Raw genomic sequence first — 12,243 nt, 5'->3', positions numbered from 1 at the left:
CTTGAAACTAGAGATTGAGACCATAAACTCATGTTTACTGAGATAATAAATCAAGAGAGAAGTAGGACCATTTTCTCATAGACTTCTATACAACCAGAGAGGAGTCGCCCCCTGGTGGCCAGCAGAGAGAAGTAGGACCATTTTCTCATAGACTTCTATACAACCAGAGAGGAGTCGCCCCCTGGTGGCCAGCAGAGAGAAGTAGGACCATTTTCTCATAGACTTCTATACAACCAGAGAGGAGTCGCCCCTGGTGGCCAGCAGAGAGAATGCAGGTTTAAGGCATATTCCAGTCCAACAGTTATTTAAGATGAGAAATGAGAAAGAAGAAGTGATGTTTTGGTGTTTACCCGCGGTGGATGAATCTCTCTGGAGGAGAAGATCTTTGGGACGTCTCTTTTGTTTGTCCCCTTTCCTCCGAGATTATAGCAACAAAATAAATAAAAGAAATGAAGACGTCTAGATTAAGATGAGACGTCTAAGAAAGTGTTCAACCCTGAATAACCTGAATGTAAACTCATCTTTTAAACTTCAGCCGGCTCTTTCAACATAAAAGCATCTCCACAACTTCAGTTTGTTCATGTTTTTTATTTTTTTCCTGAAGAGGGGTCGTCCTCTTCAAAATGAACAGAACATTCCATCACTTTAAAAAAAAAAAAAAAACTGTTTCCAAATCGAGAGCAGAAACCGAGAGACGACTGATGACAGAAAGAGAAACAATAAATACTCTGAAGCGTCCGAGCAGAGAGAAGATTCCCGCTCGTGTAACTTTCCACGCCGTGAATCTGGTGCATGACGCTGCCAGGATGTGTGCTACACCAGCCTGGAGGAAGGAGCGGATTCATGTTAACACCCAGTCCACTTAATGAGCACACACACGGTGTAATGATGGGGGGATACGATCCGGAGACTCTTAATACCCCAAAGAACGGCTCATTTAAGTTCAAAAACAGACAAACACTAGTATCGGGGACAAACCAGGGATGGAAAACTAATTCCCTTTAGGACGCCTTGATGGGGGAAGTGTTGGACGTCGGCCGGAGTGATGGAGGCCGAGGCGTTGGCAGGTTGTCGTGGAAGGAGGGGTCCGCGTGAGGAAGAGGAGGGCGAGGAAGAGGACGGGGTTGCTTCCTCCCGGTCCTCTCATTCTATATCGTCCTCGCTCAGACTCTGTGCGCTCACGATACGCTGCAGGACAGAAGCAGAGAACAAACGTTCCACTCATGAACTTTTAAACCGTGGCTTGTTTGTTTGTTTTCTATGAGGAGCAACAGGAGGAGATCCATAGTAAAGGAGGAGGTGTTGGGCCTACCTGGCTGATGCTGGGCAGTTTGGTGAGCAGCATCTGGAAGACGGGCGGAGGCAGAGTCTGCTGCAGCACCTGCAGCAGCTGCTGAGGCTGACCACACACCGCGATGGCGTTGGTCAGGTGGTCCACGCCTTTCTCGTAGTCTCCTGTGGAGCGAAGGGCAAGGCGTGAGGACACGCCCACGGACTACACAAACTACAGGGAGGATCGGACGGGAGAAACAAAGAGTGAATGTGAAGGAGGTGCTGGTGTGAGGAGGTGTTACCCTGAGCCAGCAGCTCCTCCCCCAGCTGGATCTCCTCCAGGAAGAACTTCTGCACCGCCTCGGCGTCCTTCAGGTCTGGGAGCTGCAGGACAAACAAGCGTCAGACGCAGGAAGGAACTGGTGTCTTTGTTTGACCGGGTTCCCACATGAAGGGGAATAAAAACAGGCCGCCTCGGCGTTGAGCGGACAGAAAAACAGACACAGTATTTTAAACCCGTTCATGTGTGAGCTGAAAAACCAAGTAACCATAGCAACCACTCACCAAATTGGGAGACACTCTTAAAAAAAAAAAAAAAAACGATAAAGAAAAATACAGCGTGGGAAATATTATTGCAACTAAAATGTATAACATGATCAAAACAAAACTCCCTCATATTTAATGACGTGGCCCTAAAAAATGATCAAATCCTCCGACTTTCTACGTCTTGAAAATACTTTTTAAATTCCCCCGATATTCCAGAAACGCCCCCGAACCCTGTTTAGAGGTCAGATGTCACAGGAAGTCGTCGTCCCGTGAAAGGTAATAAGCTCTGATCTGTGAGTCGGTCAAACTGTCAGAATAAAACAGGAAGTGAAGCTGTTCTGCCTCTAAAATAAAAGCCTACATATAAAGTGGTTATTGCTTCCACTAGTGCAGTTTATTAATGCTTAAACATGATGACATATGTATCAACAACTAACAAACAATCAAATCAACTGTCAAACACTGGAGACAACGAACATCGATGGATAAAAGCATGACTGGAACGAAACAAACATGAAAATCTGGTTGACCACAGTGATTGAATTTACTTTTATTCAAAAATAAACAATACATTTTGGTATTTAATAGCAGATCAGTAGATACAGTTTATAAAGTGAAGTGAGGCTTACCTGTCGGTAAACTGTTAAAATTCCATAAATATGTGAATATTCCTGAATTGGATTTTTATAAGTCAATTGATTACTGGTTGTAAATAAATCTATCTTGTGCTGATAAATATTATGATGTATAACCGAAGCATGTTTCTAGACAAGTCATTCCAAAAACCTGTAATAATTACAGAAGCTTTTCTGTGGGTTTTTTGGCATATTAAAGGGGCCAAACATCAACTTTTTGCATGTTGCTTAAAATGCACAGAAAATGTGATTCAGGTGACTGACAATATTTTATTAATGGTTAAAACCCCAAAAAGTGTGCAAATCACATAAAAGTAATATAAATATAAAAATAACTGGGAAAACTGTAATTAGTCTCTGCTGGTCAAGAGCAGGCGTCTCCTTACCTCGGTGGCCGTTGTGGAGCTGAACTGTGATCGGTCGTAGATCCAGCCGCGTGGGCAAGGTATCGTTCTGTTTCCTGCGCCGAGGTCGTAGGTCAGCCGGGGGTCGTAGACACTGCAGGAGCTGAGGGAGCCGTCGTCCTGAGTCCCGAGGACCAGCGGTTCAGGGCCCAGCGACGCCCCGCCACCTCCACCGCCCTCCGGGCTCCCCAGGGCGCAGTGGTGGGGCGGCGTGGCGGAGATGAAGTTGTGCAGGAGAAAGTGCAGGGGGAGGATTGCGCGGGGAAGGCACAGGATGGACAGGAGCAGGAACTGGAACCTGGAGAAGCCGCCGACATGGTCCAGGATCTCCTCGAACCTCATGGTGGTGATGAGTTCACTGTCGATCAGGGTCCGACGTCCGAAAACTCCCTCTCTCTCTCTGTTCGTCCTCTAATGTTTCTTAGTGTCTCTCTCAGCTCCTCGCACTTTGGGCGATCACAGTGTGAGGGAGGTGCATTATTGTGTGTGTGTGTGTGTGTGTGTGTGTGTGTGTGTGTGTGTGTGTGTGTGTGTGTGTGTGTGTGTGTGTGTGTGTGTGTGTGTGTGTGTGTGATTTCTGTCTGCTGACCTTCAGCAGAACAAACTGGATTCAGAGCAGACATCCAGCAGACACACAGAGAGCCTCTGAGGTTTTATTATAACCCAAAATATGATATTGTCCCAAAGCAAAGTAGGTTGTTGCCTAAACAAACAGAGAACTTATATACATTATGTTGCTCTTCATGTTTGTATGTCAAAATGTCGGTTCATGGAGGGTCAAAGTATGAAGCAGGATCAAACCTAGGCCACGTTTACACGTAGCAGAAACTAATATCCCCCCCTCCGTTTTCCAAAATAACATTGTGTTCAAAAGTTCTCATTTCCATCAACCTGCATAAATCCGCCGTCGAGCGCCGTTATAACTATACCAATCCTATGGGCGGCAGTGTAGGGAGAAGGACAAAGCCATGCAAGCCAATCAGAATCCTCAGAATCAACAACGACGAATAACACAAGCAACTTCCTGTGAAGCTTGAGAACCTAAAACCCTGTTTCTCCCAGTTGACACGACAACACATAACCGGCGTTATCAGAAATCTCCACTTTGGCCGGAGTTTTTAGAAATAATCGTTTTCTGTGATAAAAACAGGGTTTTCGTGTAAATGAGAGGCCAAACCGGTGGAAATATCGGAGTTTTCCCTTTGTGTAAACAAGGCCTATACTAACGCGAGGAAACCAGCAGGGACCAGCAATCACACAGGTGGGAAACTGTGTGTTAATGGTGTTCTTACCGAGTACCAGGCCGATGATGGACAGCCCGCTGAGCGCCGCGCCGCAGAGCGCCCTATACACCGCGAACATGGCGTAGGAGTTGGAGAAGGCCGAGGCGACTCCAAACGTGGTGGAGGTGATGAGAGCCAGCAGAAGCATTGATTTACGCCCAAACCTGCAACACACACACACACACACACACACACACACACACACACACACACACACACACACACACACACACACACACACACATACCCATTAAAAAAACTCAAGATTAAAGTTGTACATATACTTACAGTAGTAAGTACAAAACCATAACGTTTTTGAAAGAAATTGAGTGATCATGTATCAAGACATTGGATTAGACAAATTATGGCTCCTTGTTTAATTTGCCCAAAATCATATACTATATAGATCCATGTGGAGTCTACAGTTACCACCAAACACACACACACACTTTTTGTACACTGCGGTGCTGATTCTGCACAAACAGGTGCTGATATTGAATCGTTGTTGAAGCCTCACATCTCTTCTGTGAGGGTTGAAGACGTAACGAACCCGAAGAACTCACTTGTCAGATAGTTGTCCGAACAGAATGGCTCCGAACATGACGCCGACGAAGAAATACGTAGCCAGAGCTTGATTCAGCTGTTTGTTTTCACACACCAGATCCCACTGCAGAGACACAGACATGTTAAAACCTGTCTCACACCTCCAGTGGACATTAGTGGAACTGCAGTTTAGAGGTGCATAACACACGATTGGAACATACTGTAGACTGTATAAGAGGAAGTGGACGTAGTCATGGTGACCTGTTGGTTTGTGGACCTGTCAATCAGCAGGTAGCCCCGCCCCCTAAAGCATCCCCTGCTTTCTGGTCTGGTGGACTCTAAATGGACCTGTGAATCAGCAGGTAGCCCCGCCCCCTAAAGCATCCCCTGCTTTCTGGTCTGGTGGACTCTAAATGGACCTGTGAATCAGCAGGTAAGCCCCGCCCCCTAAAGCATCCCCTGCTTTCTGGTCTGGTGGACTCTAAATGGACCATAATGTACTAAATGAACATCATGCTGGATTGAAGAAGACTTGACACTAGAGATTGAGTTTGAGTTGATTGACGTTCGATTAGTGGTTAATAATGAACTCTTGTGAAAGAAAGCGTTAAATTCCTGAGTTTATTACACACAGCGTTTTTGGTCACAGTCATAGCATCAAATAAATCTTTGTGCTAAAACATCAGGCTGTAACAACCAGTGTTGGGCAAGTTACTTCAAAAGCGTAATGCATTATTTATTACTTGTTACTGTCATTTCAAAGTAATTAGTTACATTACAATATTACTGTCTTTGAATTGTAAGGCATTACACTACTTTTACATTACTTTTGCATTACTTTTCTCCAAAATAAAAGGAAATATGGATTCTGTGTTCTCAATAGATCTTCTTGTGTTAAATAAAGCTCGTTACACAGCAGGATGTGATGTGGTTTGGCATAATGACTGAGCTAGGCTTAAGGCTGACAAAAGTACAATATAATGTATAATATAAGACATTATAGAAATACTGTAACTTTAGGTATTCATATTGAAATCAATAGAGCTAGAGCCTACTGTAGATTGTAAAAAAAAAAAAAGTCATGACAAGATACACAACCCTTTTTACATTTCTATCCATGGACGTCGGAACTATTTTCTGAGAGGGGGGGCGGGATTTCTGTTGGGAGGGTCGGGGGAGAGACCACAATGATTAACGAACTAGACTGGATAAACGGTCCGCGTACGTTGCGGCCATCCGACTTTCGTTTTGTAGTCGACAGTAAAACGGACAACGAGTCGTTTCCCGTTTTTCGCTTCAAAATAAAAGAACGAAAAACGGAAAATGACTCGCATCCCGTTATTCGTTTTAAAAACGGAAAAGTTAAAGTTAACTGATATTAGATATTGTGTTCATGAATGGGATTCGGGGATGAAATAACAGGGCCGTTTTTCATTCCAGATTTGCCGTACGTCTTTTTTAATGACCCGGAAGGCGCTGTGTTATGCTGCGAAATGACCTGAAAGCCTACCTGAGACATTTAGAGGGACATTTAGAGGGAGCTCTAAAACACTGTTCACTGTCAGCGGTTGACTTAATGACAGCTGACACGTCTCTGTCTCTCTGTATTCAGCGTGCAGAGAGGTGAAAACCAGGTTTACACCAAACAGCTGTTTCCTGTGACCTCTTACGTCCTCGGCAGGCTTTGGGATGTTTACGGTGGAAACAACTGGAACAACTGGGAGGAGGAAACAACCTCACCAGCAGAGCTGCAGGAAGAGGCGGAGCGACGTCACACTCCAGAAACGAAAGGAAAGTTGGTCAGAGCGGCAGCAACGCAGCAGTCGAGACTAACCTCCGTTTGTTTCTCAGAAAACAAGATTCAAAGTGACGTCATCACGTCTTTCTTAAACACGGGTGAGTACAGCTGCTAATATTGACTCTTCCAACAACCAGCATGAACACAAACTAAAGCTTGACTCGGCAGGAAGTTCTGGTCGAGTCAGCCGACACACACAAATCGGGAGCGGCCGTGAAGTGATAAAACTTCCGGTTTCAAAATAAAGGCTAGCGTGAAATATAAAAGCTTTTTTTTTTTTAATATAAGATTTTATTCACAATAAGTATAAATCATATTGTGAATGTCTCTTATAAATTAACGTAATGCTCATTTGTAATAATGTTTAATCATTTTCAGTTTCGGGGCAGACAGAGATGTCCTGCACACAAATCTATCAGTCCTTTTCTGGAATTATTTAAATAATTATTTTGATATCATCCCAAAGAAATCTCATAAATCTACACATTATTCTGTATACATGTAGGAGTTAAACTAAATACAAATCAATACTGCTTCCTCTACTTTTAAAGGTTTTTACACCAGAGGACCAGTGGGAGGCTTTTATTGTGAAGCAGCTAGAGGAAATGTTTGTCAGTAAGCAGAGCTTTGATAGCAGGGCTATTCTCCAATTAAACTTCTACACAAAATGATGTGTCATCGCTTTGTTTCTCAGCAAGTCAAGACACAGTATCACAGGACAGAAGAACAGTCATCACACGTGTTTCTTAATAATATATGATAAACAACTAAAGTGGTATTTTAAATGAACCGCTTTTCTTTTCTTTCACACTAGGTGTGTAGATATGGCTGCTGCAAACTATCCACATTCTGAAGATCAGTTTCTGTGCTCCATCTGTCTGGATGTGTTCACTGATCCAGTCACCACATCATGTGGACACAACTTCTGCAAAACCTGCATCGATACACACTGGAATACTAACGACCTGTACCGGTGTCCCATGTGTAAGAAGGTTTTTAACCCGAGACCTGAGCTGCACGTCAACACTTTGTTCTCGGAGATGGTTGCTCAGTTCAGACAGTCAGCTCCACAGAAAGCCAGCAGCAGCAGATCAGAGCAGCAGGAGGCCAAACCAGGAGAAGTTCCCTGTGACGTCTGCACTGGATCCAGACTGAAGGCCCTGAAGTCCTGCCTGGTGTGTCTGGTCTCCTACTGTGAGACTCACCTGGAGCCTCATCTGACCACGTCAGGCCTGAAAAGACACCAGCTGATCGACCCTGTGGAGAACCTGGAAGGCAGGATGTGTAGAAAGCACGATAAACCTCTGGAGCTGTTCTGTAAGACCGACCAGACATGTGTCTGCATGCTCTGCAGCGTTTTAGACCACAAGACACACGAGTTTGTTCCTCTGAAAGAAGAATATGAAGACAAGAAGGCAGAGCTGGGGAAGACAGAGGCTGAAGCTCAGCAGATGATTCAGAAGAGACGACTGAAGATTCAGGAGATCAAACGCTCAGTCGACCTCAGTGAGCAAGATGCAGACAGAGTGATAGCAGAAGGTGTTCAGGTCTTCACTGGTCTGATGGAGTCTGTTCAGAGAGTCCAGAATGAGTTCATCAAAACTATAGAAGAGAAGCAGAGAACGACACAGAAACAGGCTGAAGGCTTCATCAAAGAGCTGGAACAGGAAATCTCTGAGCTGAAGAAGAGAAGCACTGAGGTGGAGAAGCTCTCACTCTCTGAAGACCACGTCCTCCTCCTCCAAAGCTTCCCGTCCCTGAAAGCTGCTCCACCCACCAAGGACTGGACAGAGGTCAGAGTTCATCCACCATCATATGAGAGGACTGTGGTGAAAGCTGTGGCCCAGCTGGAGGAGACGCTCAGTACAGAGATGAAGAAGCTGGTTGAGTCTGAGCTGAAGAGGGTCCAGGTCTATGCAGTAGATGTGACTCTTGATCCTGATACAGCATATCATCATCTCAATCTGTCTGATGATGGGAAAGAAGTTAGTTATGATGGTGTTTGGAAGAATCTCCCCGACAACCCAGAGAGATTTTCTCATTACATTTATGTCTTAGCAAAGCAGAGTTTCTCTTCAGGCAGATTCTACTTTGAGGTTCAAGTTGAAGGAAAGACTGATTGGTTTCTTGGAGTGACCAGAGAGTCCATCAACAGGAAGGGGACAATCCAGCTGAGACCTCAGGAAGGTTACTGGACTATAGGTTTGAGAAATGGAAATGAGTACAAAGCTCTTGCTGGCCCTCCGGTCCGTCTCTCTCTGAAGTCTCAGCCTCAGAAGGTGGGGGTGTTTGTGGATTATGAGGAGGGTCTGGTCTCCTTCTATGACGTAGATGCTGCAGCTCTTATCTACTCCTTTACTGGCTGCTCCTTCACTGACAAACTCCTCCCACTCTTCAGTCCTTGTAGGAATGACGGTGAAAACTCTGCACCTCTGATCATCTGCCCTGTCAGAATAAACTAATCATTTATCTTATTTAATTTATAGAAATTAATCATTGAAAGGAACAAATATACAGTCTCATTTGATAGTGTGGTATTAGTACTTTTACTTGAGTAAAGGATCTGAATACTTCCTCCACGTCTGTGGGAGCGTATGTGACGCAATTCATCCAACAATTTTGCTGTTATTTTATTGTAATAAACATAAAAAAAGATGCAGAAATAACGACATGATGATGACAATATGTAAAAACCCCAAAGTCATGTTTTTTTTTAGGTCTGACTGCAAGACGACAAGCAAATAACTTAAAATGCTTGTTTTCTGAATGGAGTCTGGTTGATGGGAGCTAGGCTACGCTAACATTGTAGCTGCTCCGTCAACACTTAAAATAACATCTAGACATAAATACGGCAGAGACCTCGTTGTTTGTACCGTTGACAGTCTCTGGTTTCATCATAGTCTGGTCTCTGGACTCATGTGGACTACTATCTACACCTCTGGGAGACCACAGACCGCTACGATATGTTTAAGTCTCCATTTCTGATTCAGTGACGACAGGAGGAGAATCTCAATGAAACCATTGAGGAGAATCCACTCTGGGGGATGAAGCAATAAGACATGGAAGAAATGTCCAACAGAAACTTTGATGAATGTCGACTGTTGTTATTAATGAATGTAAATAAAGTAAGAATGATTTCAAACTGGCCTTTGTTTGTTGGCTTTTGTTTGTACACCAGATTCATGTGAGACTTCATGCTGTTGTACTTCGTGTCGCAGAGCGCCGTCTCGGTCCGGCTGGTGTTGGACCTGGACGGCACTAATCTGGAGGGCAGGTCCATCCGGGTGAAGAAGAATTATAATAATAACAATAATAATAAACTTAATTTGTATAGCACCTTTAAAAATAAGAGTTTACAAAGTGTAAACGCAAAGTGTCCTGTCAATCAGCAGGTAAGCCCCGCCCCCTAATAATCCCCTGCTTTCTGGTCTGGTGGACTCTAAATGGATCATAATGTACTAAATGAACATCATGCTGGATTGAAGAAGACTTGAAACTAGAGATTGAGACCATAAACTCATGTTTACAATGTTTACTGAGATAATACATCAAGAGAGAAGTAGGACCATTTTCTCATAGACTTCTATACAACCAGAGAGGAGTCGCCCCCTGGTGGTCAGCAGAGAGAAGTAGGACCATTTTCTCATAGACTTCTATACAACCAGAGAGGAGTCGCCCCCTGGTGGCCAGCAGAGAGAAGTAGGACCATTTTCTCATAGACTTCTATACAACCAGAGAGGAGTCGCCCCCTGGTGGCCAGCAGAGAGAAGTAGGACCATTTTCTCATAGACTTCTATACAACCAGAGAGGAGTCGCCCCCTGGTTGCCAGCAGAGAGAAGTAGGACCATTTTCTCATAGACTTCTATACAACCAGAGAGGAGTCGCCCCCTGGTGGCCAGCAGAGAGAAGTAGGACCATTTTCTCATAGACTTCTATACAACCAGAGAGGAGTCGCCCCCTGGTGGCCAGCAGAGAGAAGTAGGACCATTTTCTCATAGACTTCTATACAACCAGAGAGGAGTCGCCCCCTGGTGGCCAGCAGAGAGAATGCAGGTTAAAGGCATATTCCAGTCCAACAGTTATTTAAGATGAGAAATGAGAAAGAAGAAGTGATGTTTTGGTGTTTACCTGCGGTGGATGAATCTCTCTGGAGGAGAAGATCTTTGGGACGTCTCTTTTGTTTGTCCCCTTTCCTCCGAGATTATAGCAACAAAAAAAATAAAAGAAATTAAGACGTCTAGATTAAGATGAGACGTCTAAGAAACTGTTCAACCCTGAATAACCTGAATGTAAACTCATCTTTTAACCTTCAGCCAGCTCTTTCAACATAAAATCATCTCCACAACTTCAGTTTGTTCATGTTTTTTATTTTTTTCCTGAAGAGGGGTCGTCCTCTTTAAAATGAACAGAACATTCCATCACTTAAAAAAAAAAAAAAAAAAAAAAACTGTTTCCAAATCGAGAGCAGAAACCGAGAGACGACTGATGACAGAAAGAGAAACAATAAATACTCTGAAGCGTCCGAGCAGAGAGAAGATTCCCGCTCGTGTAACTTTCCACGCCGTGAATCTGGTGCATGACGCTGCCAGGATGTGCTACACCAACCTGGAGGAAGGAGCGGATTCATGTTAACACCCAGTCCACTTAATGAGCACACACACGGTGTAATGATGGGGGGATACGATCCGGAGACTCTTAATACCCCAAAGAACGGCTCATTTAAGTTCAAAAACAGACAAACACTAGTATCGGGGACAAACCAGGGATGGAAAACTAATTCCCTTTAGGACGCCTTGATGGGGGAAGTGTTGGACGTCGGCCGGAGTGATGGAGGCCGAGGCGTTGGCAGGTTGTCGTGGAAGGAGGGGTCCGCGTGAGGAAGAGGAGGGTGAGGAAGAGGGCGGGGTTCTATATCGTCCTCGCTCAGACTCTGTGCGCTCACGATACGCTGCAGGACAGAAGCAGAGAACAAACGTTCCACTCATGAACTTTTAAACCGTGGCTTGTTTGTTTGTTTTCTATGAGGAGCAACAGGAGGAGATCCATAGTAAAGGAGGAGGTGTTGGGCCTACCTGGCTGATGCTGGGCAGTTTGGTGAGCAGCATCTGGAAGACGGGCGGAGGCAGAGTCTGCTGCAGCACCTGCAGCAGCTGCTGAGGCTGACCACACACCGCGATGGCGTTGGTCAGGTGGTCCACGCCTTTCTCGTAGTCTCCTGTGGAGCGAAGGGCAAGGCGTGAGGACACGCCCACGGACTACACAAACTACAGGGAGGATCGGACGGGAGAAACAAAGAGTGAATGTGAAGGAGGTGCTGGTGTGAGGAGGTGTTACCCTGAGCCAGCAGCTCCTCCCCCAGCTGGATCTCCTCCAGGAAGAACTTCTGCACCGCCTCGGCGTCCTTCAGGTCTGGGAGCTGCAGGACAAACAAGCGTCAGACGCAGGAAGGAACTGGTGTCTTTGTTTGACCGGGTTCCCACATGAAGGGGAATAAAAACAGGCCGCCTCGGCGTTGAGCGGACAGAAAAACAGACACAGTATTTTAAACCCGTTCATGTGTGAGCTGAAAAACTAAGTAACCATAGCAACCACTCACCAAATGGGGAGACACTCTTAAAAAAGACCCGGTAAATAAAAATACAGCGTGGGAAATATTATTGCGACTAAAATGTATAACATGATCAAAACAAAACTCCCTCATATTTAATGACGCGGCCCTAAAAAAGGATCAAATCCTCCGACTTTCTACGTCTTGAAAATA

General features: G+C 44.9%; 1 protein-coding gene across 1 annotated transcript; it reads left to right on the top strand.

Moving 5' to 3' along the window:
* The first annotated feature begins 6,199 nt into the window (after positions 1-6,199).
* On the top strand, positions 6,200-9,574 carry LOC311011368 (zinc finger protein RFP-like). Its single transcript, XM_084006274.1, has 2 exons — positions 6,200-6,579; positions 7,296-9,574. The coding sequence occupies exon 2, from the start codon at positions 7,306-7,308 to the stop codon at positions 8,941-8,943; it is 1,638 nt and encodes a 545-aa protein (XP_083862400.1). The 5' UTR covers positions 6,200-6,579; positions 7,296-7,305; the 3' UTR covers positions 8,944-9,574.
* Positions 9,575-12,243: the final 2,669 nt, after the last annotated feature.

The sequence above is a fragment of the Eutrigla gurnardus genome (assembly GCF_963514095.1).
Source record: "Eutrigla gurnardus genome assembly, chromosome: 3".
In the NCBI taxonomy this organism is placed as follows: domain Eukaryota; kingdom Metazoa; phylum Chordata; class Actinopteri; order Perciformes; family Triglidae; genus Eutrigla; species Eutrigla gurnardus.
This window is presented reverse-complemented; position numbering and strand designations above follow the sequence as displayed.